This window comes from Anarhichas minor, unplaced genomic scaffold (genome assembly GCF_050575085.1).
Source record: "Anarhichas minor isolate MPS153535 unplaced genomic scaffold, ASM5057508v1 ptg000028l, whole genome shotgun sequence".
Classification (NCBI taxonomy): Eukaryota; Metazoa; Chordata; class Actinopteri; order Perciformes; family Anarhichadidae; genus Anarhichas; species Anarhichas minor.
In genome coordinates, this window is record NW_027466474.1 from 4,920,424 (window position 1) to 4,941,113 (window position 20,690).

The 20,690-nt window shown below is 41.0% G+C and overlaps 3 protein-coding genes across 3 annotated transcripts; all 3 read left to right on the forward strand.

Annotated features, from left to right (window-relative positions):
- The first annotated feature begins 54 nt into the window (after positions 1-54).
- Positions 55-3,115, forward strand: arl13a (ADP-ribosylation factor-like 13A). Its single transcript, XM_076103054.1, has 9 exons — positions 55-156; positions 445-515; positions 611-863; positions 1,040-1,145; positions 1,252-1,457; positions 1,569-1,677; positions 2,012-2,288; positions 2,376-2,492; positions 2,600-3,115. Exons 1-9 carry the CDS (start codon positions 98-100, stop codon positions 2,653-2,655), a joined length of 1,254 nt encoding a protein of 417 aa, XP_075959169.1. The 5' UTR covers positions 55-97; the 3' UTR covers positions 2,656-3,115.
- Positions 3,116-4,343: 1,228 nt separating this feature from the next.
- tmem35 (transmembrane protein 35) lies at positions 4,344-6,839 on the forward strand. Its single transcript, XM_076103525.1, has 2 exons — positions 4,344-4,514; positions 5,423-6,839. Exons 1-2 carry the CDS (start codon positions 4,395-4,397, stop codon positions 5,786-5,788), a joined length of 486 nt encoding a protein of 161 aa, XP_075959640.1. The 5' UTR covers positions 4,344-4,394; the 3' UTR covers positions 5,789-6,839.
- Positions 6,840-6,961: 122 nt separating this feature from the next.
- On the forward strand, positions 6,962-20,291 carry cenpi (centromere protein I). Its single transcript, XM_076103524.1, has 20 exons — positions 6,962-8,445; positions 9,775-9,912; positions 10,462-10,580; positions 10,724-10,831; positions 11,212-11,260; positions 11,394-11,440; positions 11,656-11,745; positions 11,852-11,977; positions 12,276-12,419; positions 13,592-13,712; positions 13,961-14,055; positions 14,187-14,304; positions 14,469-14,533; positions 15,302-15,411; positions 16,356-16,491; positions 17,254-17,378; positions 17,823-17,871; positions 18,263-18,481; positions 19,445-19,486; positions 19,651-20,291. The coding sequence occupies exons 1-20, from the start codon at positions 8,274-8,276 to the stop codon at positions 19,771-19,773; spliced, it is 2,196 nt and encodes a 731-aa protein (XP_075959639.1). The 5' UTR covers positions 6,962-8,273; the 3' UTR covers positions 19,774-20,291.
- The last annotated feature ends 399 nt before the right edge of the window (positions 20,292-20,690 follow it).

Here is a 20,690-nt window from a genome sequence, read left to right on the forward strand (position 1 = left end):
CGTGTGTGAGTCGTACTTAGGTTGACCATCTGTTTGCAGGTACCAGTTCCAGAGAAGATGGTGGCCGCTGTGCTCACCTTGCTCACCTCAAGTAAACATGTTCAACCTGATGACCAACTGCTGCACCTGGGTCTCCAAAATACAGGAGCCGATCAGGTAGCTAATAACATATTTCTTTAAAAATTAATGAAATGTACAATTAGTCTCAGAAAAACTGCATGTGCCACATTTGGCAAAACTTCAATCTTTCAAAAAGTAAGAACAAAAACAAAAACACACTTAAAATACAAACAAAAGTGAGCAAGCATTCAGTACAGAAAAAAACTGAACAAATTCGATGCCACCTGACGTGATTTCCGGTTACTGCTTTAATTTACAGCTGTCAACGAAAGCTATATGGTGCTCCTTTAAGTGAAATTCTATACTGTGCATGCTTCTTTACAGGAAAGTGACCATTCTGGTGGTTGGTCTTGACAAAGCAGGAAAAACATCCTCCATCAGAGGGATGTTAAGAGGTAATTCAGTTACTTCAAGACCAATGTATCTCTAAAAGTGCTTAAAGCGGAAACACAACAAACACAACCTGTATTTTACTTCCTGTTCTTTTCAGTCCCCCATGGTGCTGAAGCTGGACCCACCCACGGCTGCGTCCGAAGTGAGCTGAGAGTGGAGAACTACCAGGTCACCTTGCTGGATGTGGGGGGGTCAGCAGAGTCGAGAGGAGCCTGGTGGGAGCTCTATGGAGAGGCCCATGGGATCATCTTTGTGGTGGACTCCAGTGACAGGCAGAGGATAAAGGAGGTCAAGGAGGTTCTCGCCGACCTGCTGAAGCAACAGAGAGTGGCGGGAAAACCCATATTAGTGTAATTATACTCAACTTCATACATACATTCCAAGTGAGACCTAACTAACATCATGTACAATGTAAACAGTGCCCTCTGGTGGCTGATGAGGGAAACACTGAAATAAGTAATGACTGGATAACTGTGAAGCTAAAGTGTGAGTGACTTAGGCCTGTGCTGAAACTTTAACTTTTTAGGTTGGCCAACAAACAAGACAAAATGAACGCTTTGCTGGGAAGTGAGTTGATTGAGATTCTGGTACTGGAGAAGCTGGTCAACCAGAGCCGCTCTCTGTGCCATATTGTAAGTGTTTAAATTTCAAGAATGCAAACACAACAAACACACATCTCATGTAGGAATTGAAGCAGACATATAGATGACAGACAAACCTTTCTATTTTCTCTCTCAGGAGCCTTGTTCCGCCTTGATGGACCTGCGACGCTGGTCAGACAGAAAGAGTCAACGAGGCCTTCGCTGGTTGCTGCGTGCTGTTTGTCTGGATTACCGCGAGCTGTGCACTCGTGTAGTCCAGGACAGCAAGAGGCCTCTGGAACCAAGAGAGGGGGAAAAGACCTGGAAAACTGAGAAAGTTCGCAGAAAAACCAAGGGGGAACGGTAGGAGAGGCCTTAACAGTCTTTCTTTTACACATGCACATATTGTACAGATCAACAAAAACCTAAAGAGTACTAATTTGACCTTATATGTTCAATGTTTTCTCCACTCAGAATGAAATCCAGCAAGTCAGATCTTCGCCAGGTTCATCGGCCAAAAGAAAAGGAGAAAAAGACAAAGGGTGAAGGGAAGCTGCAACCCATTCGAAACATGCTGCAAAAGGTCAGGAAAATATCTTAATCCCCTTTTTAAAACTACTCAGTGGCTTCTGGATAACGTACACCTGTAAAATAATGCAATCAACAGCTCAGTCATGAATTCTGCTTTTACAATGACAATAATTTATTATAATGTTTAATATTGAGGATGTAGTTTGGAGAGGTGTTTCTAATGTTTTGCCAAATAAGGGAAGAATTTTGAAACAAAACTCAATATAATGTCCACTGTTACCTTTGTATTTTGGTTGTCATGATTGTGACGTCCTTGATAATGTGATGTATAATTAATGTTACAATTAATAGATGGTGAATTAAACTCAAAAGTCTGCAATTTACAGGAAACCACTCTCAAAAAGAAGCTGAACACAAAGAAGAAGAAGAAGAAGTCAGTTAAGGAAAAGGTAGGCGAAAAAGATGAAGGAGAAGCAAATGAGCAGGAGGAGGAAGAGGAGGGTGAAGGTAACGGAGGAGAGCGTGAAAACTCTGGTCACAGAGAGAAAGCCAGCAGTGCCCTGATCCCCCCGAAAAAAGGCAAAGCCAAATGCAAAACAAAAGTGAAAGAAGAAGCTCTGGACGTGCCAGAATCACCGGACAATGACAAGAAGCCGCTCAAAGGTTCAAATATGTTATTAATGGCCTATATGTTGTGGTTTTAAGCAGTTTAAGAATGCAAGTCTAACATGTATTTCATTTTATGTCCAGCTAAAGGGGAAAAGAAGAGGAAGAAAAAAATAGTGAAAGTAAAAAGGAAGAACAAGATCAACACAGAGGAGATGTCTGAAGCTTACGCTCAACCTGTGGACCTGTCTGCAACCTTTGGTGAGTCTCGTCCACTTCTTGCCCCTCCATTTAAATGCAATGACATTTTGGAAATTAAATGAAAACAGAGCTTTGATTTTAAAAAATATGACCCTGTTCCCTGACAGATCTTTACCGAAAAGCAATGCTGGCTCTGAAGGAACGTCAGGATCAGAGACAGTGAGAGCGAATCCTGAGACCTGCGTGTGAGGATGTGGTAGCGGCAGTGGGACACGGGCCGCACTGCAATACTTCAAAGACACACAGATCCTGTTACGTCTTCATCACCTAGTTTTTACACTAGACATCAGACCTGATCCCTGAACCTTCGGAGTGAAACTCCAATGTGTAGTGAAGGGCAGGTCTGCATAATGATGTGTTAATAATATACAATTTAAATAAAAACATTGTAGATAAATATATAAATAACAATGTATACATTTTCAGAAGTAAAAGATGAAATTGTGTACCTGGCCAAAATGTTAAATTAGTTGTTTTTTTTAATAATTCTATGCAGTTGTTAATTAATAATTTTTGAACTGAATACATTTTTTTAAACATGTTTTGAACACTTTCCACAAATGACCACAGCACTGGTAGAGTAATGGACGTTGTTGATAATAACAATAAACATGTTGTCACTACTTTCATGTCATATCTATCTATTGTGTTTACAGGTATTTTTCTAACAGCAAATTAAGTATGTATGCTACAAGTTATTTAGATTTTAAAATATAACACAGACAACGAGCAAACAACAATATTGTTTGAATACCCTAAGTTGTATTGTTTCCCCCCCTGTTTTTGTAATTTCATAATTACTCAGATCTCAGCTCCTAAAATGTACTGATCACAAGACGTTCCTCCATGGCAGCCTTCCAGTCATCTTGACCATCATTTATACAATCCACAATTAACTTTCTATATCTGGAGAAACTCTGTATTTACCAGATGGTACAGCAGATTTGAGGATTAGTGCAGCAGCTTCTATCAATGTTGACTGTACTGTCCTTGACAAAATGCAAAAAGCAATGACAAAAATAGTTAATCTGACTAAACACAAACATAACTTCTGTGGTTTGTTGAGTGACCATGATAAGTTTTTCTTTCAAATGCACTGCGGCAAATAGTTCTGTTGAAGCTTAAAGTGTCTCCACTACTTATGGTGAATTTTTGACCTTATTTTTCATCATGTAAGATATTTCTACCTATTTCTATAAAAAAAGGATATACCTACATGATGTTTTACATGTTTGGTGGAGAAAAAGCTTCTTTGTTCAAGTTTTGTTAGACTATAAAAAGTACAAAACGTATAATGAATGGATGGATGACTTCCTAAGCTAAGGGACGTTGGTGAAAGGGACCAGGCTGAACTCTCTTTTTACATTAAAAATAGCTGGACCTTATCTCCTCAGCAACAGCTGCTAAGAATACTGAATGTACCGTCATTTATGAAGGAATAATTTACCATTTTCATTTTTTGTTCCACAAATGTATTTATTTTGAAACTTCTTTAGCCTTAGTTGTGTGAAAGAACAACACAAGAGCAACAAACTGTTATAGATTTAAAATAATATGTATATTTTATGAAGTTTTATGAACTATGAAGCCTTTTGTAAAATAAATGAATACATACAATTATTTATATTATTTATTATTTATATTATATATATATATTATTTTATATGAAATAATCTGAAAACTTTACCCAGGCCCTCAGGCAGAGTGCCCATTGGGGTCTCCGGACTCCTGTCAGGTTACTTGGATGAGGCTGTGAGGGGGGACCCGCGCGTCGCCATCTTTGTAGTTCACCCAGAAGCCCATCCCCCCCCCCCCCCCCGTGGTGCATCTTCACTGGTAAACCGTCCGACTTTCATTCACTTCGGTGGGAAGCGCCTGCTGCACACGCACGGTGGCGAAAAGATGGCCTCACCAAGGACAATTACTATCGTGGCCCTTTCTTTTGCTTTGGGTCTGTTCTTCGTGTTTATGGGAACCATTAAGCTCACTCCGAGACTAAGCAAAGATGCATACAGTGAAATGGTGAGTACATCTGAACTGTTCGCATCTAAAGGCCATTGTTCTGTGGTGCAGGCTGCAGACGCGAAAGGCTCTCAGGCTCGAGTAATGTGATGCTGACCTAAATAGTAAAATATAGGACAAATTAACGCTTTCGATATTCCTCTTATTTTCTGCCTCTGTGACGCATTTGTTCATTTTCCAGAGGAGATCCCTATATAGCTCCGTCATGTTAAACCCTGCTGTAACGTTATTGCATGTACTAACACAGTTAGCACATGGGCTAAGCCTGTGTGTTTTACGATAAGGCATAAAAATATGTCGGTATGAACACGGGGAACATCAATGAATCCGTAAGGATACATAAAATACTCCCTAATGTGTCCATCGTTAACGCTGGAACAGGGATTGATATGAACGCATCGTGTTCACACATGCTATAATGTAGCTGAATGTTGCAAACGTGCCGGATAACAAACCCGTTTAGAAGTTGTAGCGTGCTCTTTGTATCGTATTAAAATAGGTTGTCGCTGCTAAGCTTCTCGTTTGATTTGAAGAACAACAGCTAAACAGCAATGGCGGCGTGTTCCAGCAAATTCTGTGAGATGCACCTGCCGGTGCTGATGCTGAAATGTGGAAGATGATATAGCTTCACGCAACATCAAAACGAATGTGCTCATATTATATTTTACTATAATAATTGTATACGTTAATATGTTTTTGTTAACCAGGGTGCAATAGGTGGAAGAGTAATTATGGAACCACAGTGGTGAAATGAAAGCATTTGAATGTTGAACTCTTGACTTGTGTGACTGAATGCTGACCTAACATTAAGGCCCTTAAATGGCCTAAAAAAGACACCCATGAGAGTTCATATGAGGTTAGTTAAATGTGAAAAATATTTATAATATCTTTGTATTTTATCCTTTCAGAAAAGGGCATACAAGAGCTATGCCAAGGCGTTGCCAGGCCTGAAAAAGATTGGTATCAGCTCAGTCCTGCTTCGCAAGATCATCGGCTCTCTGGAGGTGGGCTGCGGTGTGGTGCTCACCCTGGTGCCGGGCCGGCCCAAGGATGTGGCCAACTTCTTGCTGCTGCTGGTCATGCTGGCTGTCCTGTTCTTCCACCAGCTTGTAGGAGACCCCCTGAAACGGTACGCCCACGCTCTAGTCTTTGGTATTCTGCTCACCTGCCGCCTGCTTATTGCCCGCCAGAGTGACGACCGGCCGGAGCGAGAGGACAGCAGAGAGGAACAGCACGTTAATGACCAGGAAAAGAACAAGGTCAAGCAGTCCTAAGATCCTCTTCTACTTTGGTCCAAGCCACAGCGAAGGGAACCTTGTGCGCCCCTATGGATTGTAAATCAAATTTTGAAGGAATCAGTCACATCCAGTAATAATACCCCCCCCCCACACACCCATCTCCTGTCCCATCCAGCTAGCTGACTGATTACGCTCACCTCCTCTTCTGCACTCTTACTGTGAAATGAGAACTCCCGATCCATAACCGTGGACAATCATACCTGTGGAAACTCCCATGAGCTTGACTCATTGTCTAAATAGTGAATCCATGTTCCCTATTTATTCTAGTCCTACACTGTGCTAAATGTGTTTTGTTTGTAATTAAGTACGAATTTCATTTATGCTACGAGTTGATTTGAGGATGCTGTTTTTCATGAAAGAATCTTTCTAGCTTGTTTTTTCTAATTTGTTTTTATACTGTAAGATTTAGGAATTTCAATAGTTCAAGCATGCTCCATTCGGTCAAGGGTATGGAAAATGAACACTTTTAAAACAATTTTGTACTAATAATACATCAGCTAGTATTACATATCCACATCTTATTTTGGTGCAGTGTTACCAGAAGGTTAATAGAAAGAAAAAAATATGAATCCTCGTTCCTTTTTCATCTCAGTAGACCTACATTTTTGTAGCAGTGCGCATGAAATCCTTTCTCCCAAAGTAAATAAGCTGCATTCCTCTTTCTCCTTTCAGTTCAGTTGTCACAGTGGAGTTGTTTAGCTGGGATGTACAGCAGCTGCTGCCTCAGGTGTCTGCTGCAAGCTTGTACAGCAGAACGACCAAATCAAAAAAATGTCCTTTTGGCCTGTTAAAAATTGAATTTTACCTTTTTGTAATTCACAGTTGAAGTCTTAAACGTATTCACTGTCTCTTAAAGATTCTGCTGATCAGTTTGGTTTTACTTCTCTCTGAAGATATTAAAACATATTCCTATTACAGTTCTGCTTAGGGGATGATTTCTCAATTAGAAATCCTGTCAGTTAGTTTTAAGGTTCACAATATTTCTGTAAACGATATACTTAAAATAAAGAATTGGAGGTGAAACTGACTTTTTTTCATTCGCTCTCTTGCAGCAATGGGTTTTGTGTTTTCATCTTGTCATATAATTTCAGGCAGTCCCTCTCAGCACATGAACTACAGACAAAGTTTTATCGGCCAAGATATGCAGTGTTTCTCACTATGATCTGTAAAGGATTTGCTTATTTTGTTTCTGTGTATTACAGGTTGATGCGTTTTGTGAACTCAATTCTTGCGTAACAAGCCAAGAGCTTAAACTCTTGATTTACGCTGCTGACAAGTAAATCACATTTTCATTTAGTCTGAAATTTATGTAGCTTTGAGGAAGAGGCATCATAGAGGAAATGCCCTGAATCAACTATTTTATTTTGTGAATATACCTTTTGATGATTTTTTGACTTTTTTAGGGAATGGGCTAAAAATGTGCTTTGTTTAGTGCAAAACCCATCCCTGAGTCTAACCCTACATGGTCGACCTCACACTGGGGACGAGGGGACAAACAGCATCATTTAGACACAAGGGTCAATCAAGACAAAATGGAGGGATTGTGGACCTGCTCCTCCCCCTAAGCATGAAAACCGGACTCGGGGTCAGTTACAGTTCACAGCTCATAGTTTGGGGGAAAGACACTGGTGTTTGCAGAAGAGCTTGACCAACATGAAAACATATAAATAAATACAGAAACGAGTACATTTCTACAGAGACGGCACCTACTCCACTTTCTCATGTCTGTCATTTTCTGTGTTTATAGTTTTTGTAGTTTTGGTTTTATTTGGCCTGATTTTGAGAAATCTTTTGTCGATTAATCTAATCGACTAATCAGTCAGCCAATTGTTAATGCCCTGTTTTAATGATTCAGGTTCTCAAATGTTAATTTGTGTTTTTCTTTGTCTTCAATGATAGTAAAATAAATATTTTTGGGTTTTTGGACTGTTGGTCAGACAGTTGAATAGGTAACATAGGCTACTTGAGATGGACACTATTTCCTTAAAATGTATAGACCAAAGCGATTATTATTATAATTATATAGAAAATAAAAAGATGACTAATCGAAAATGGAAATACTCATTAGTTTCAGCCCTAGAGTAAAATGAAGAATTTAATTTGCGATGTTCACAGCATTGCAAAATTACATTAAAAATTCTGAACCAAATAATTTTCAGAGTGACCCAGTTATTATTATATTTTTTTTTTGTGAAATACTGACGTTATTGACGTTATATTAACGTTATTCGACGTAGCCTCTTTAGATTTATGAAAAGAAAGATGGACAGCTGCATGACTATTGTAGTCCTACTCTTTGGCGGTTGATAGGCATACGGACTACAACTTCCGGGAAGCCACCGAGCGGAAAGACTACACTGCGCAAGCGCAGACCAAACGGTCGCGCGGAGGATTTGAGTTTTGTTTGAATGGCCGAAGACAGAGTGGAGCACAATATTTACAATTTTTTAGCAATGTATAAATGGCAGCAACGCTTAGCCTGTCGGGGCCGTCAGATTTAGACCAGTCGTCTCAAAGCTATCAGTCTGCGTCCAGCCGGAGTAACAACAGAAGTCTGAGAGTCGCAGAAAAGGAGAGGAAGAAGAACGAGGCGGAGGACCCGTTTGTTCTGGCCCTGAAGTACTTCTCTGACGGTAACGGACGTAGCTCATACAAAACGGTCGATAGCATACGGTTACTTTAGTTACCAACGGTTACTTTACGAACGTAGCTGCCCAGGATGTAACGTTAACCTAAGTTTACGTTACTTTCTTGTTGCATTTTTGGGTGTACCGGTAGCTTTAGTAACAGCTAATGTGGCTAACTTAACGTCGCTTACGCTATTAGCTCTCAACTATGAGATAAACCGAAACAGAGCTAGCCTTAGCTTTAAGTTATTTTCAAACAAAGACATTAACGCCATTATTAAAAAAGCTGAATATCGGAGGAGCAGCCCTCGTGACGTCATCTGTTGCCATTGCATGCGTTGTCCCAATTACACTAAATTAAGTGACTGATCTAACCAAAATAAGACGACTTTTGTTATATCTTTACATCCAAAATGAGGTTTAAGTTATCATGGGTGCTCTCTCTCTCTCTCACATACCGTATTTTGATGGCTGTTGTTTCTATAGACTGTAAATAAAGTTTTGATATTTTAGCCGTGATAACAGACACCAGTCCTCAGTAGTGTAAACATCTGTCTGCACATCACTAAACACATCACCTGAAAACCCATCAGTGTGTTTTGACTGAGTTGACACAGTCTAGGGTCACACAATTTGGTGGAACATATTTTCCCCCTCACGTCCGTATATAGCCAGGTTGCATATGATTCAGCAGCATTTCAATTACTATATTTCCATAAGTGAAGGTGATTATACCGCCTTTGTTAAATCCACCTCACACATTGTGTTTGAATACTGTTTATTGTATCCATAACAGATGTGTAAAAAGCTGGTCACCCAATCCACTACACCTATATATCCATCCACTTGAAAATCCCCCCAAAATGCTTAGAAACGGTTTTAATTTTCTTCTTCTCGTGTCTAAATAACTAAATCACATTTCCTGTTCTGTCACCAAAAAATACTTCAGTGGGACTATTTACTGTATACAGAGCAGTTCCAGGATTTGTCTCTAGATGACATCAACACTGCAGTGTGTTTATCTAAAACTCAAGGATGAGCCACCTGAATATTTTATGTTGGCTTTTACACTCAGCTAAACTGTAAAATATAGCGTTTTTTTCCTGTGCTAGCGAGTAACTATGTGAAATAAACAGATTTCCTGGAGTTTGTTCTTGCAAATAGTTTGTACAGTACCAGTACAGTATCAGCTGTCATGTCCCCCAACATTAACATTAGCAGAAAAAAACCCCATCTGAACTTGTTGACGTTACCTCTTGTTTGTGTCTAACTATGTAATTATTGTGACATTTTAAACACTTACACATGATGTGATGTTATCCCTCCCTCCTGTAGTTGAAGCAGGTACTCCAGTGCACGGGAACGATGACGTCGAGAGGAACGTGGTGCTGGTGGAGAAGGTGGCCTACAGTAAAGGACTTACCCCCGATGCCGTCTCTATTATGCTGGAGTTTGCCATGAGCCTCCGTATGGGTAAGACCGTCACTTAGCAGCAACGGTGAACGGGGTATAATACCATCCATCGTCTTTGGCGCTTAACCTGTCGAGGGTCATAGGGGGCTGGAGTCTTTCCCATCACACAGCAAGCAAGTGTACACCTTGGACTGAGTCTGTCACCCTCTTATTCACACCTCAGTCAATTTAAAGCCAAGCATTCTGCCTTTCTGACTTTTGTTTTGACTGTGGGTGGAAACCAAGAGAACCTAGAGGATCACATACAGAGATAGATCAAACTCCACACAGAGGTGGCACTTAGCCACTGTGATGTCCAAAATGTAATGGGTTTGGTGCAGTTTAATTGACAAGAATGCCAGAGCCAAATATTGCTTACGTAGTAGATATGGTGTCCTGTGAGCACGTCATTTAAACACGTGGCAAGAAATTGTCTTTCATTCTTCCCAAAAGTTCAGGAACACCCGTGCAGTAGAAAATGTGTATGACTGACTTCGACATTTTTTTTTACAGTCATTCTTAACATTTGCTTCTATAACTGATCATGTTTCTGTGAATTTCTATGTGTAGGGACTACTCTATGTGCCCGGGTGCTGAAGTGTCTGATTCCTGCCACGGTGGTGCCGCAGGAGGCTGTTGTTCGAGCGGTGGTTTGGCTGGGGGTCGGAAAAATACCCGTCAGCACACAAGTAAGTGCAAAATTAGATTTGTCCAAATTCTTCAAAAGTATGTTGGAATAGACGTACTACTGCTTTTGATTCTGTATGTGTCATCTTTAAGATTGCTCGATAGTTAATCCATCTGTTTGTTTATTTGCATGTACACTTTTCAGATTCTTTTTATAAAGTGGGTTTTGACCGTATTTGACATGATTGATGCAAAGGACCAACTTCGGGCTGTCTATGGCTTCATCTTCAACTTCGTCACAGAGGAAAATCTGGTATGTGTGCTGATGATCTTTGCATTGTTGTTGTAAGATGGCATCAAATCAAATGTCTTTGAGCCACAAATTAAGGGTTCACTATGCGTATTCATCATTTAAATGACGTGCGTATATTGCTTGCCAGAGCTATTTTTACAACAGATTTGAAATGACAATCGCCTCTCTGTTTGTGAATGCTGTGCCTTGTTCGAGACACAGACTTGGTGTGATAAATAAAGGTTCATTTCTGCCTGACTGGACAGATAATATGCGTATCTGGTTTAGGCATATATTACATGATTTACAAAAGAGAGTTGCGCTCTCCTGTAATGAGATATGGGATCCACTGAAGAACTGCTGGGATGTGAAGATATTATGTTTTTGTCACATTATTTCAGTGTCCTTACATCTGCCATCTGCTCTACCTTTTGACCAGAAAGGAAAGTGGTGAGTCAAACAATTTCACACCAAACATGATTGTAATTCTATTTGTCCTTTTTTACTCCATTATTTCTTCTTTTCAGTATTTCTATATATTCTGTACGCATTGTTGACTGCTTCATTGTTTTTCTTGTCGTAGTGCGGGTCTTCAGAGTCAGGAAGCTACTGGAGCTACAGTCTAGACTGGTAAACCTCCTGCTGATCACCCTCTAGAGCCATTTATCAAAGCTACTGCATTGTTGCCTTATTCAATGAGAAATCACAGAATGGGTTTATTGTACACTGCATTATTCCCATGAACAGTTACCCGTTTCATATCATTGGTTATGTTGTATTCAGCATTATTAGGAAACATCAATCACAAAGCTGTCATGTTGAGCACGTTGATCTTGTTTCCTCAGGGGAGGCAGCCGTTCCTCTTGAGCCTGCTGTCACTTTACAAAGTATTCTGCCCTGAACTGGTGACGCTCTCCATCCCATCACGAGTTAAGGTTTGTACATGGACTGTGCCGTTGATGCTCATTCTGCTCTTATAATATGCAATGACCATCACCTCTAAATCACCAGCGGGATTCTGTGTTTTCTGCTTTCTTACAGAGTGGCTTTAGAAACCACAACATGCCCTGGAAGTCAGCGCTGATTGCGGTCCAGAAGAGGGACGGTGCCCAGGTTGCCTCCAGCATCAGTCTGGCCTCCACAATTAAGACAAACCCCAGGAAAAGGGTATGGAAGTGTATTTAAGTTGTCCGATACACTGCTTGCATTCACTCCTGCTACACTACAGTTACTGCTGCTGCTTGCCAATGCCATTCCAGCATTTTAATCAGCCCCGCCTCTGCAAGTCTGATTGCCGGGAGTGACATGGTCAGACAAAAACGCCAGATCTATAAAGTATATTTTTTCTAATTAATCTATTTATCCTGATTTGAGCCTTTTATTTATTTCAGGAAATTAAAACGACAAAAGGTAGCCGAGGCTCTCTGTTAATCATGTTCTTGTTTTACTTTGCTCTCTCTCTCAGAAACACTGCCACCTGGTATTGCCGGTGTTGAGTTCTGTCGTCAGTAAACAGGCTCAGACTGAGCCGTCCTCCAGCAGAAAGGTGGTCCCCCTGGTGCAAGTCCACTCCTTTGCTCAGCTCCTGGAAAATATGCACCGTATCGAGGTAACTTCTGTCGGGACGAATCTCTGAGTTCTGTATCTTTGGGGTGCCGCCTCTGCCCCTTTACTGCTCACATGTACCTCAGCTTCCACAGTTCACCTGTTAGTCCCGACACACCTGGACTGGGAACAGAAATCAAGCCATGACCCTGTAGTTCATTAACCATGTAAGCAGCAGAATGAAATGCGTGCCAGTGTCTCCATGCCGCTAGGATTTGTAACCACTGTCAAATTTCAATGTGATGTATCCTCACAGCCACAGGGTGGTGCTGTGTCACTGTTATAATTTAGTCCGTACATTATAGTAGTGTATCTATTTTTTATAGAGATAGAGATGGTGGTTTATCTGTCCTATATGAGTAATTAAAACAATAGGCCTGAGATAAGATGAATCTGAGCAATGTATTGAACAAAGTTTCAGCACAAATGGTCATTTAAAGATGTCTCTCCACAAGTATCTATTTGCCCCGCAGATTCAGTGACTTGATAAACTAATACAAGTCATTTTATTGGCTCACAGACCTTTGTGTGTGATGCTACATAAATCGTCCTCTTTCACCGCCTGCACAGCCGATGCGAGGCTTTTGGACGGCGACAGCATCGACTGTGTTTATTGCCAAGATAGCTCTACTTTTTCCATATCTTAGGCAAGACAGACGATTACAGTCCATCTCACTCATAAAACCATTCAGCGAAGGAATCGACAAAGACTCATTTATTATTTCCCTCATTGCCTGCACTCAGTTTTATGGTACAGTTGCCACATAATTATTGGAGGGCTGATCTGTTTCCATTCACAGTTTGTCTTCTCCTTATTGTAATTTATTATATTGATCAAGTCCCCATATTGGGAGGCAGCTGTTAATACACAATACGGGACTGTATCAACTATCCAGTTTAATGACAGAAATGTCCCAGTGCTGGTATTATAGGGATGACTGAGGAATTAGCTCAGTTAGCGTATTGGTGGCCCACTCTATTAAAACAAGGACATGAGCATCAGTTTATTCTTCTTCTGTAGCAGGTAAACGGATTCATCTGAAACTGATTTGAGGGTTTGGAAACATGATTTTTGTTTTCCATCTCTTCTCGGGATTTATGGTCGTTTGAATATTTTAGCCTCCCAATTATACTTAATTGCATGTGTGTCCTATTTCTTCATTTTACCTCCACCAGCTGCCCGCTCAGATGGGCTCACTGCTGGGCTCCAGTCTGGCTCTGCAGTACCTGGACTGTGTACAGGATGAGTCTGCCCTCCTACGCCTCAACTTCTGGCTAGGCTACGCGCTCCACGAAGGTAAGGGGGTGCGAGGTGGGTGGCACTACCAAACTGCTGTGACAGCTTCTGTCAGGAAGATTCCTCCAAAGTTAAGCCAACCTTAAGTTGAACCCAAACTATCAAAAGGATTTTTTTCCGAGAGGGTTTTAAAAGAGACTAGAGGAAGTCACTGTGTGAAGATGCTGCGAATATGGATTCCTCTGCTGTTTTCTTTTCATTCCCATGACTTTATCACGCACTAAATACCCGTTTCTGCTATTTTTAAGAATTCTTGTTCTGTGGCGATGGAGGAGCCTCCCAGAACTCAGAAGAAGCTCTGCAGTTTTTGAACACGTTGCTGTCCACACAGCACTTTCTCCAGGTGAGCCCCACATTTCAGGCCCCGATGGCTACCGCTGTACCTCGCACCCGTCATTCACTATCCCCTGTATTCATGACCCTGCACTGCAAAACCACAGTCAATGTTTTTAATTTGTCCCTTTTCTCCACCAGGAGGGGTTTTCCTGTTCAGAGGCTTTTCTCTTCAAATTTCTCAATGTTTGGGACGGTTCCCTCCTCCGCCCGCAGATCCTCGGCCTGCTGAGCAACATCCCTGTTGTCCCAAGTTCCCGTGAGTTTTCCATGAGCTGTGTCTGTCACCACATTTAGTGATCTGTCTGTATGTCTATCTCTGTCAAACATGTTAGAAAGGCCTGCCTTATTGTGTCACATCTTAGACATTTAATTTAACTATATAGCTGGTGAAACTGTAACCATCTGTCTCCCCCTCTTCAGAAATCAGACGGCTTCTATTTGAGCCCCTCATGCAGCTCTTCTTCACATCCTCACTGTTTTTCAAGGTGAGTTTACCCCCCCGAGGCACAACTCAAATATTCTCCTGCTAACGTACTTGAATTACAAAACCATCTGCTATAATTTGATGTTTTTCTTGTAATAAAGCACTCATTACGGGCCCCGTATTCGTTAAGTGGTTAAACTACTGCAATGTCAATTCTGTTCTGAAATTGTTTTCTCTTAAAAGAATAACAAATAGAACTGATAAGAGGTCCAATAAAACGCCAGATTGATAAGCAGTATCTGTAAGAGTGGTATTATAGTTAAAGTACCCATCTCTACTGAGCATGCTTTATTTTCTCATACGTACTGTATACAAATTAGCAATCTTGAGTAGCGACTGCTACAGCCTTGTTTTGAATAAATCACAATGATAGACTATAATGTTGTGATGATGGATATGTAAATGCATATGTGGCAAAGAGCATTGTCAGCATCGCCTCTCGGGAAATTTCTCTCTCTCTCTCTCTCTCTCTCTGTCTCTGTCTCCGTGTGGGAAGAGCAAAAATGCATCATAGACAAATGTCTTACTATTAGTGCAAATTAAAAACAGAGTTGGTGAGATAAAATATTCAAATATAACCTTTTATGTAGCCTAAATAAATTCAATAAAATGTATTTATCCAGTACCAAGAGCAGAACCAGTAACATCTAAGCTCATCAATACTGAGGTGTTTAATAATTTACCCCTGGCGCCCAATGTCCATTTAATACCATGTTTCCGTCCGCTTCCCTAATGCGTGGTGCTTTTCCTCTTCATCATGCGTCTGCAGTGTGGACTGATGGAGTGTCTAAACAATATGCTGTTGAAGTGGCTGACCTGGCACTCAGTGTATGCCCTGGAGGACGACTTGGACATCAGCCTCAACAGCCACACCTCCATGTGAGTCTCGCATCTACTTCCTGCTACTTGTTTATGCCCTAAGCATAAAACCGAAAAACACTTTGTGAATTTACTTGAGAGCATGAGGGTTATAGCTCGTTGAGCTTTTGCTTTCATGCCAACAACTCCCAACTTATTGGTTCTCACAGATGTAGTAAAAGTGTTCAGGTGTTGCCTCGGTTATTTACTGTGGGCTAGTGTAATGAAAAATAAGCACTCCCTGTTGCAGGCGTCCCAGTTTAATTACACATTTTTGTTCTAAATGTGAGGCTATTAATTTGCGTTATCTTCTAATTTTGACATCTTTGGACATTTGTTACTCCGATAAAATCATGAGCTAATCCATATACTGGTCTATACAGTCATGCCTTAGCTTGAATTCAAGCCATCTATCATCCACTAACCCGAGCAACATAGGCAGAAGTGTGTATTGACATGTTTTCCCGTTTGGTTTCGAGCCCATTTATCCATCAAATCCTTGAATTGAAATTACTCTGCAGACAAAAACAGCCCTAATCTCCAGGTAAATGATGTTCCAGCTTCCAAATTTAAGGGGTGGAGTCAGTGTCAGTTATGTTTAAATACCTGGGCTTCATCAATATTGAGTCCTGCCACGTCTAATCCCACAACAAATCATCCAATAAGTGTTATTTTATATTAACTGCTATTTTCAGACTCACCTCTGGTATTTAGCCCGAGTACAGCTCAGAGATTAGATACAGGAGTCATTGGTTGTGTATTTCAGCATCAGTCTTCATTCAGTTTGTCCTTTGTATTGTAACGAAGTGTCATGTGGCTGATTTGGGAGCTTTCTTGTTGTCCTATCAGAGACCCGGGTCACTGCTGGGGTAATGCTCCAAGGGCAAATAGGCTGCTTGGTGTTACAACTTTCACTCCACATCATTCTGGTTAAAGTGTGTCTGACTCTCTGCTCTCTGTCCCAGAAACATGACTCTGTCGGGGTTCAAGGATTCAGTGATGGAACTGGTTGACTTTGTGGGTCGGCTGGCCTCTCTGGGCCTGAGGCTTGAAGGCTGCCACTCGCTCCTCCTCAGCTTCATCCTGGACTTCTATGATACGGTAAATGAGCCGATACTAATGGCTGAATCTACTTCTGTGGCTTGTTTTAGGCATGATGCCACCTGAGGCTGGGCTGTACTGGTGCTATTTACAGATCCTCGACACTCAAAAATCGGTTTTGCTAGTTACTTCACTAGGACGTTTGAGCTTCACTGTGCAGAATAATGTATGTGCAGAGTTTGACACTTGAAGCCTGTTTTCACATTCATCTGTTCAAGGGGGTGCTGATATGATATGTGAACACGATGGCATGAATTTGGGACATTTGGAAGCCATTCATGGTCCGACATGTAACTTACACACGTGTGATGTGGAAAACATGTCTTGACAGTCTTGAAATGAGTTCGATAAAATATGGAAATAACAATCGGGGATCACAAGAAAGTTTCATTAAATACACGGCAATGAATATGACATGGAATATATGAAGAGGTAGATTAGACATTTTTAAGAATCCAAGAAAGAAAATAATCTTATATTCCTACCAAATAAACATTTCAGAAACACTGAAAGGAGCTTTGGTTAGCTTTCAATTCAGAGAGAGAGTTTTTAAAAGCGTTGCAATGAGATGCATTGATTAAAACGTATTACAATAAATACAAAGATGCCAAGAACAGCTTCAAGATCAGCGTGTACCAGCTTCTAACAAAGCAGAGTCCTGATGAGAGCTTCAGCAGTGAGATGTTCTGCATGTTTGATAATCCACCTTTCATTATTAACTATCTGTGGGTGTTTATTCCACATATTTCTCTCCCTCCCCAGGTGTGTGACACGTTTCTGAAGTACGGGCTCCCCCTCGTGGTGATGCCCCCACCTGGAGTGTTTTATCCAGCCCTGTTAGCCACTGACCCCGTGAGCGTGGACAGACTAGCCTACATCATGTACAGGTGGGGACTCTTCACCTCGTGCGCATGCCACGATGCATACAGTAGCCCCCTTAATGTAGCATGTCATATATCAATGAATATTTGATGACGGAACAGAAAGGGAATGAAATGGTTGAATTGTACATATATTTTAATGCATGATTTATGGTAATGAGAGTCTAAGGCAATGCACTTAAGCACTCTGCTCCGTTTTCTCTGGATTTCAAGCATCATTTTTAACTCTAGGGCGAGCTTTAATAACACAAATCCTTAGTGTCGGCTAATTGACTACACCCCGGGGCCCTGAAGTAATTCTGCCAAAGCTGAGCGTACAAATGTCACGGCAAAAGAAAATTGGACTGTAATGGCGTTATACTTTTTGACAGGCCATAGAAAAGCAGCTGTTTTGCAGTAATTCATGATCACAGGGTTCACTGGTCTTTCTTCTTTCTCTTTTTTGTTCAGGTACAAGGTGAACTTGACATCAGCCAAGAGTCAGGAACGACTCACAGAGGTATTACAGCAATACTGTAAAGGGTACATTTTGTTCCATTGCACCAAGTACTTGACTCACAATGTGAAGCAAATGATTTTCTGTGAGCGGGGATTTCATTAAAAGAGCCAATTTAACCTTTTTTCTCAACTCATGGATTTTTAATGCATTTCTTATGATTGCATTTACATTTAAGGCATTTAGCAGGTGCGCACTTCTGAAGTGTTTTGCTGTTTGTTTTGATTCGCTGTGGTAGCTGTTATAGATTTCTTTAAAGAAGGAATTCACATGCATTCATCTACAACTGCTAACCTTTAATACCCTCTCACATGAGGACTTAAGAGGTTGTTTATCTTTCTTTTGCTTCTTCTTTCCTCTCATGTTGTCGCTCCCTTCTGATCCTGTTTTTCAGCAGGCCTTTCACATCAGACGCCAGACGTTCCGTGAGTTCAACCATTACACAGTCATCATGGTCAACTGCCTGTGGAACTCCAAAATGTTTCAACCAGACATGGGTATACAGCTGGGAGAGGAGCTGCTGCTCAAGAGCAACGTGCCACAGTACGGGACGAGCTTCGACCTCATCCACCACCCGGCCTTCATGAGCTACGCTGTCGACTTTCACCAGAGGGTGAGTGTGGAGCGCTGGGGATGTTTTTGTGTTTCTTCCCAAGAAATCTGAGTTGGGTCCTTCCTGCTGCACACCACAAAGTTCTACGTACCAGGCAGTTCCCTCTGGGTCTGAAAAGTGAAGCTAATGTGAAAGTGCAATAAACCTGCATTCTTTCTAATGGCCATCAGGGGGCGTCTCCTCTGGTTGCAAAAGTAATCCAATTGTAGAGAAGTCTATGAGAAAATGACTCTACTTCTCACTTATTATTACCTCAGTCAACATTGTAAACATTTTATGATCTCAAACGCTAGTTTCAAGTATTCTTCAATACAGCACGATGTTCATTTAGTAAATTATGGTCTATTTAGTGTAAAATATAAGATAAAGCAGGGTATGCTTTAGGGCGGGGCTACCTTGTGATTGACAGGTCGCTACATGGCGTTGTCCAGGCTGGGAGTTGTCCGTGTTTTTGTTTTACAACTTAAACCCTTTTACAGTGTTTTTTCAGTTCATTAAAGGTAATTGTAACCTTTTTGGTTGCCTAAAAATGACTTATTCAGCGACGACAAAAACAAAACAAAATGGCGACGGCCAAAATGCCGAACTCGAGACTTCCAAACTGACTTTGTCCACTCCTGTATGCAGTCTGTGCTACATTGTAAACCTACATAGTAGCTTGTTTGTTGCTCATTTTCAACCTTTAACAGGCGCGTGATGGATCAGCCCGTCTGTACAGTTTGGTTAATGGACTTACAGGAAAGTCAAGGAGACAGATGTGGTATTAATGTATCTTTCATAGAAGATGCATTAATACAGAAGGACATTTCATTATTAATGGGTGCAGCATGAGACGTGGTTTTCATCATGTTTAATAATACACATGCCTTTTTTTGGTTCGGTCCAGCTGCAACATCCAGCAGCGGTCTTGTGAGATTTAGCAGGATGGACTGACACTGAATATTAATGTTCTCTCTTTATCAGTGTTGGCCGGGGAGAAAAGACATGGACCTGAATTCCTTAAAGGTACGAGGGCTCTCCATTTTATTTTTTTGCATTTATTAATAGTCACATGCAGTTTGATGTGCATTAGTCATGGTTCAGAGAGCGAGAGCGATTGCTTTCACCATGGGAACCTTCTGATGTCTTGATTGTGATTGGGTGCGTTTCTCTCCGTGTGTGTGTTTCAGCATTCCAAGCTGTGGAGCTGGTACCAGGAGTATTTGTTCAGTCAGGGCTACGACGGCCTTAAACAGTTTGTTCAGAGCAACATCTGCCGGCAGCTGACAGCAGGCGACAGTCTGTCCACATAGCAGAGGTAGATGCTCGGCTCAGTGGAGAGGAAAACAACCACTTGCATTTTACCTTTTTTTTAAATATACTTGTACATATTCCATCTCCTCCAAGCGATCTATATGTATCTTTTTATGTACATAGATGTATCTGTGTTTATTATGTACTTTTACTTACATTCAGTGACGATAGAGCAGAAGCAGTGTCAGCAGTAGGCTTGAGTTAGCGGATCATTGGGAACAGGCATACATCTGTCAGGTCGGTAAGAAATATCCACTAAATCTTTTACAGCACAGAAAGAACTTCTGATCCACATAAAAGTTAACAACATAATTAAGAATAAGGAAACTTTAAATGATTCCTTTTCTGTATTTTCTATTTTCTTTGCAATAAAATAATTCACTTTGCTTAACGTCACCACTCTGCCCTTGAAACCTTTTTGTATTCTTGTACAGCTTGCCACCTGCTAAACCCGTCTCTTGCACCTTGTTGAAAATAAATGTGTAAGACTTTTACTTTAGAAGCAAATAAAATCTGTTGTGTCTTACTAACATTATTATAACTTGGTCCGGTGCCCTCATGTGAATTGTTGCCTCTTTGAAATGACATCAGTTATTTGAGAATCTGCTACATGGGGAAGTATTCTCATCCGGAGCGACTGGCTGAAGAATACACTTCAGTCAGTCGCTCTGCCATCTGGAAAAGTGCATTTTGTTTTAATTGAGGGACCCATCTGGATGGTTAAACAGCCTCTGGCTCATCGTCTCCTGAAAACACCGGATGAAATCATTGCACGCCAGGTACAAACCGTGATCAGCTGTCTGTAGCGAAACGTATCCACCCGGAGCATGTCAAATACTTGTGTTGTGCTTCAATATTAAACCTTCGTAGTATCATTGTAATTTGGGTGCAACACAAAAGGGACGATCAGTAACCT

Excerpts from the sequence above, each read along its gene's own strand:
- arl13a (XM_076103054.1), top strand. The coding sequence starts at position 98 with ATGTTCAACCTGATGACCAACTGCTGCACCTGGGTCTCCAAAATACAG. Across the intron at positions 1,678-2,011 it reads TTCGAAACATGCTGCAAAAG|GAAACCACTCTCAAAAAGAA; the intron begins GTCAGGAAAATA and ends TGCAATTTACAG. Across the intron at positions 2,493-2,599 it reads GGACCTGTCTGCAACCTTTG|ATCTTTACCGAAAAGCAATG; the intron begins GTGAGTCTCGTC and ends GTTCCCTGACAG.
- tmem35 (XM_076103525.1), top strand. The coding sequence starts at position 4,395 with ATGGCCTCACCAAGGACAATTACTATCGTGGCCCTTTCTTTTGCTTTG. Across the intron at positions 4,515-5,422 it reads AAGATGCATACAGTGAAATG|AAAAGGGCATACAAGAGCTA; the intron begins GTGAGTACATCT and ends TTATCCTTTCAG.
- cenpi (XM_076103524.1), top strand. The coding sequence starts at position 8,274 with ATGGCAGCAACGCTTAGCCTGTCGGGGCCGTCAGATTTAGACCAGTCG. Across the intron at positions 11,441-11,655 it reads TGGAGCTACAGTCTAGACTG|GGGAGGCAGCCGTTCCTCTT; the intron begins GTAAACCTCCTG and ends TTGTTTCCTCAG. Across the intron at positions 14,056-14,186 it reads CCACACAGCACTTTCTCCAG|GAGGGGTTTTCCTGTTCAGA; the intron begins GTGAGCCCCACA and ends TTTCTCCACCAG.